The sequence below is a fragment of the Dasypus novemcinctus genome, chromosome X (assembly GCF_030445035.2).
Source record: "Dasypus novemcinctus isolate mDasNov1 chromosome X, mDasNov1.1.hap2, whole genome shotgun sequence".
Classification (NCBI taxonomy): domain Eukaryota; kingdom Metazoa; phylum Chordata; class Mammalia; order Cingulata; family Dasypodidae; genus Dasypus; species Dasypus novemcinctus.
Genome location: NC_080704.1, coordinates 137,045,644 through 137,051,420, shown reverse-complemented (window position 1 = coordinate 137,051,420; position 5,777 = coordinate 137,045,644). Strand labels below are relative to the sequence as shown.

At 48.6% G+C, this 5,777-nt stretch overlaps 1 protein-coding gene across 1 annotated transcript; it reads right to left on the bottom strand.

Annotated features, from left to right (window-relative positions):
* Window positions 1–3,629: 3,629 nt before the first annotated feature.
* On the bottom strand, window positions 3,630–5,443 carry TEX13D (TEX13 family member D). The gene has a single exon (XM_023585238.3). It carries the CDS (start codon window positions 5,258–5,260, stop codon window positions 3,668–3,670), a length of 1,593 nt encoding a protein of 530 aa, XP_023441006.2. The 5' UTR covers window positions 5,261–5,443; the 3' UTR covers window positions 3,630–3,667.
* Between the last annotated feature and the right edge of the window lie 334 nt (window positions 5,444–5,777).

Below are 5,777 nucleotides of genomic sequence, written 5' to 3'. Positions count from 1 at the left end.
CTTGAATACCTAAAGTTTATAGACCTTGCATTGCTAAACTGTTTCCTGGGACTGGAGTTGTTGCCATGGTCACCAAGGGCAGGACTGCAGCCTCTTACCGTCTCACACCCACAAGTCACAGACAGCTTAGGTTATCTCTGAAGAGACAAAGAGCCTCCCATCTGTCAAATGGGGGACATAACACCCATTTTGAAGAACTATTAATAGGGGTACCTATTATATATTACAGACACCAAAAGAGATAATGTGTTTAGAGTGCCTGGGACATATTAAGCACTCAATGGTACCTCTCATTATCATTAATACCTTACATTCGTTGGCTTAGCATTCAGAGCAGAACACTGAGGATAGGATAGGGAAAGGGAACTGAAACTTGTTGGGGCTCGGAAAAGTTCAGTAATTTATTCAAGGTCACACAGAACAAGTATCCAAATGCAGGTTTCTCTGGCTTCAAATCCCAGGCTATTGCCACTGAAATATGTTGCCTTTACTTACATGTATTCAGCCTAGAAGAAAATAATGATTTGACTGGCAGCCTCAATGATTCAGGCCAAAATATGCAGGTTGCTTTGGAAAAGGCCAGTCCTCATATTAAACGATATAAAAGCTATGCGGAGGGGTAAATCTGCTTTTAAAGGCATGCCAATAGAAAGCAGAATCCATTTTGAAGCCATAAATGAAGCAACTGTAGTTAAACTGAGAATGACCTGCTGGGACTTCAAAATGGATTATACTGGAACATTCTCAAGTCTCATCTGTGCCCCATCTTTCCAAAATTCCAGGGAACTAAGAGAACACACAAGAGAATCACAAAACCTTCCCCCAACCAAGAAAAACAGCTTTGGGTTTGATGTCCCTGGTGGTCCCTTTCCTCCACAGAGTTCCCTCCATGTAACCAAGGCCCTCACAATAACCATGACACTAAGGGAAGAGAGAATGCTGGTGGGCAAGGATCTCTGTTCTTTGCTCTCTGTTCTTTGTTCTTTGTTCTCTGTTCCATGCCTACTGCTATAACAAGTAGGTAGTTAGCCTTCAAAACCGGTTGCTTCACAAAACATTTGGCTTGTTAGCCAGCAGGTCTACAGCCTGGCTGTTTTCAAGAATCCTGAGCACCTTGATTGGGTTATGCATAGGAAAGAGGGGAGAATGCCTTGGAGGGCAGAAGGACAGGAGGGAAATTTCTGCTCATTGGACCTTGGACCTCGGGAGACCTCAGGGAGACAGGGCCTCAGGCAAATGGCTTTTCTGTGTATATAGGGATGCTGGAATCTAAGCATTAGGGCTCCCAGCCTGGACAGAGACCCACTCCCAATTCCATGCTCCACTGGTGCTGGAGCAGCAGAGATGCCGACGTTCCAGGGACTAAGTGCACTTCGACAGTGAGGGTAGGAGTGGCAAACATGATGGCCTCAAGTTCCCACAGAAGACCCCCTCCCACCCCCAATTCTTGGGAAACTAGCGGGAAGAGGAGGGGCCCACAACAGTGAATGAGATTGAACTTTCTCTCACCTCAGTGGGACAGAGGGGAGATGCAGATGTAAGCTATCACCTCTGCACAAACCTGCCCTGATATACACACTACAGAGAAGACACAGCAGGTAAGTGCACACTCTTTATTATTGTTAGGACTTTAGCCCAAACCCCTGACAAGGGTTTGATCCTGGTGAGTTGGGGTGGTCTCATGGGGGAACTCAAGGACTCCTTTTGTCTTCACAGAAGCAGACCTAACTCCTATTCCAGAGGTTCCACCCTGGTTCCCTCTTTGCTTTGCAGTAGCTGCCTCAGGGGAACAAAGAGCCAGCAGAGAAAGCACCAAGTGGAAGAGATGAGATCCAGGAGCATTCTCAAGAGTGGTTGTGGGGAACTGATGTGGCTCAAGTGATTGAGCACCTATTTCCCACATGGGAGGTCCTGGGTTTGGTCCCCGATGCCTCATAAAAACAAAGAACAAAAAAACAACAAGCAAACAAATGAAAAAAAAAATCAGGGGGGCAGATGCAGCTCAGTGGTTGAACACCGGCTTCCTACTTATGAGGTCCTGGGTTCAAACCCAGGCTCCAGTATCTCAAAAAACAACAACAATAAAAACAACAAAACAACAACAAAAAACAAAACAAAAAAAAACACGACTGTTTGCCCATCCTGTACTTTTTTCACTCTAATTACTCCTCACAAGAGAAGCACCATCTCCTAACATGGGGGCCAGGATATCTGTCCTTGGAATCCATTTTATTCTTCTTCCACTGTTAACTAGGAAGGGGGATGTGGTGGGGGCAGCCCAAGGCTGAGAATTGGAGAGCATAGCCAAAACTTCCTCAAGCACTGTCCTTCCTCAAGAAAACCCAGTGGGTCTTTCAGCCATGCCAGTGGGCAAACAGGAGAATAGCTGTCCCTCTTAAAGGAGGAGGTCAGCAGAAAATCAGAAAAGACCTGCTGCACTTTAGTGAGGCTACTTTGCAGATCTGTGTAGCTGGTCATTTGTCTACCTGGGACCAATGAGATGGGCAGTTCAGTCACTCAAGCCCTTTTATGAAGGTCTCTTTGGCATTGCCCCCAGAATTGCAAAATTTGTTCTGGATGTTATTTCAATTGCATTTACCCCAAGGTCACACTACATGCAAGCCCCTGATCCACTTTATATCACAAATTATGCTCTTTTCTGTCATCTAACCAAACTCACCAAAAGGGTTATGTGTGCACTAGCAAATAACATAGAATTCCAGTTCCTAACAAATACTAGACAATATTTTTGTTCAACAAACTAAATGAAATCCCTCAAATTTGCTATCATCTAGAATTTAACACTCAACCCTCTCAACTTTTCCAAGTTAATCCCTTGTCCCAAAAGACAAATTAAAGTCTAACAAAATCAGTTTGCTCTCCCTTTTCCCCCTAATATGCCCCAAAGCATCTCTTCTTCCTTGATTTCCTGTCAGTCTTCTCACTCAGCTCCTTGGAGTCTCACCAAGGTGTGGGTCTATCAGAGTCGAGGTCTCATTTCTTCAGGTTCTTGGAATATCTTCTAACAGGACAGATGCAGCTTCTTCAACAATCAAGTTCCACGGAAATAGAAACACAAAAACAGAACCTCACCTATAAAACTAAAACAAAAACAAGAAGCACACATGAACACTGCTGTAGTTTACAAAGGAACGACAGCATTTTCAATGAAAAACTGTGTTCCTAAAATTCAATATAGCTTAAAACTGTGAAATCACAAGGCTATTCTCAGCCAAAAGCATGGAATTTTTAAGAGGAGACTAAGAAAACTTCAAGAAGAAGAAGAAGAAAAAAAAAGGTTTCATGACTTCAGCTTCTCCAGGTATCAACCAATTACCACCTGCAACCTTAAATGCAATTAGAAGAAATTCCCTATTTAAAGAATAAGTGTGATATTCACTCCTAGTCCCACTTTGTTACTACAGATGAAGAAAAATATAAATTTGTATGTTTCTATGGTGCCCAAAGTGATAAAAATGTTTAATTATGGTAATGGATTATTTAATTTTATACATGTTAATTTTATTTTTCAAACTTTCTATGAAATAAATGAGTTAGATTTTTATCCGAAGGGGGCCTCAGGAAGATGGTTTCCCTTGGAGTGTATTTCTAGTCTTACTCACCTTCTAGAAATCAGTGAGCTTGCCCTGGGTCAAGGCCTCCACTCTCAAATGGCATAGACTTTCTTGCATTTATAGCAGGCTGTGCGCCAGGAAAAATTCATTGCTTTACACCAAGGGCAGTCCCAATTTGCAAGACTGGAGGCTGAGGTAGACTTTTCCTGTTGATGGGATTTCCAGGCTTTTTTCCCCTTGGGTTGCTTGCCCTTCTGCCCCTGAGGCTGCTGTTTCTTTGGGTTTTCTCTCACACCATGGTTCTTACTGTCACCCAGGGGGGCTGTCCCCTGAGGACTCACTTGACCTTCTTCCTGGATGTGACTTCTGCTGTCCCCCAAGGGGGCAGTCCCCAGGTTACTCATTGGGTCTTCCTCCTGGCTGTGGTTCCTACTGTCCTCCAGTTGGGGTGTTCCCTGGGACCTCACTGGATCTTCTTCCTGCTTCTGGCTCCTGCTGTCCTCCAGGGGGGCCATTTCCTGAGACCTCTCTGGACTTTCTTCCTGGCTCTGGCTCCTGCTGTCCCCCACTGGGGCTGTCCCCTGGGCCCTCTCTGAACCTTCCTCCTGGTTGTGGCTCCTACTATCCTCCAGGTGGGGTGTCCCCTGGGACCTCACTTGACCTTTTTCCTGGCTCTGGCTCCAGTTGTCCCCTAGAGGGGCAGTCCCTTGAGGCCTTACTGGACTTTCTTCCTGACTGTGGTTCCTGCTGTCCCCCAGGGGGGCTGTCCCCTGGAGGATCTCATGACCTTCCTCCTGGCTGTAGCTCCTCTGGTCCCATGCTGGGTCAACCTCCTCCTGGAAACCCACTGCAGCCCACAGATCAGGTGGGTAGATACCTCCAGGAGGTATCTGTGGTGGGACTGCTATTGCTTCTGTTTCCATGACTACCGCAGGTGGTAGAGATGGCAAGTATGGGAATTCCACTGGAGGTGGTGGGGGAACTGGGAAGGGGTATGGCACCGGCATTGGCATAGATGGCTGAATGCCATGTACCCAAGGACTTGGGGGTCCTGGCACATAAAACACAGCTGCTGGGGCTGCCATCTGGGGTTCCAAATACAGCCTTCCCTGCACCCCCATGGCCACCATCTCACCACGCTCCTCTGCGTTCAGGGGCCACACCACAGGCCCGTGTTGGTAAACTTGTGACCCGAGCACCATTTCCTGAGGCAGCGGAGCGACTTGGACCGACCTCTCAGCTTGTAACAGCCGCCCACGCAGCACATCTCGCTCATTCAGTGCCTGCCGTAGGGCCACCTGAGTGAAGCGCAGCTGCGCAGCCGCGTCCTCTCGTTCCTCGCGCAGCCGCTGCAACTCCGAAACTAAGGCCCAGGCGGCCGCCTCGCGCTCTTCCACCTGCTCCTGCAGCTGCCGAATCTGACGCCCCTGCTGCTCCCTCTGCCGCGCAGCGACGCGCACGCTGAGGGCCAGCGCGCTCCAGGCAGAGGCCCTTTTGATGGCGCGCGGCACCTGCGGGTCGACCACGATGGCCCGCAGCTGGTCCTCCACTTCGTGCCAGGGCCGAGAGCGGAAGGCCAAGTAGAAGTCTGGGCCGCCGCCGTTCATGAGGACTTCACAGTTGATGAACCTGATCACTTCGTTGTGGCGGAAGCCGCTTCCCTGATCTCCGAAGTCCACGGCCATGGCTTCTGAGGCCTAGGAAGCAGGACCCTTCTTACAGGACGCCACGGTCAAACAGCCCCTCAGCCCCTTACAAAGTCCTAGTTTAGTCCTTGACTAGTCCTGCCTTTTCCTCAGCCTCCTTCCTCCTTCTTCCCTCACCCCCTCGTTCTCCTCACAAAGACTGAAGTACTGAGTTAATCAACACACCAACCGTAGCTCGATGATCACGTGGCACGTCACAGACATGGGTTCTGAGGCGTGCCGCAAGGCCTTCTGGGACCTTCCGCACAGTGCCCTCTACAAATAGGACTGCATGGGTGGCCGCACCCCCCTCCTCAGAGTGCCTCCTGCAAGGCAGCCAGGATGGATGGAAGCCACTTGGGACTACAGTGAGCCCACAGAGGACTCTGTCATTTCCAAGAGCTTCAGAAAGACAACACACTGGTACATGGAATGAGTTCCTCACCTGGGGGTAGGGATACATGGATAGATGCACGCAGAGCTGCTCTTGGCTCAGCTCTCTCCCCTAACTCTCAAA

Bases quoted from the DNA above. Each gene is read 5' to 3' on its own strand.
- TEX13D (XM_023585238.3), bottom strand. From the start codon at position 5,260: ATGGCCGTGGACTTCGGAGATCAGGGAAGCGGCTTCCGCCACAACGAA.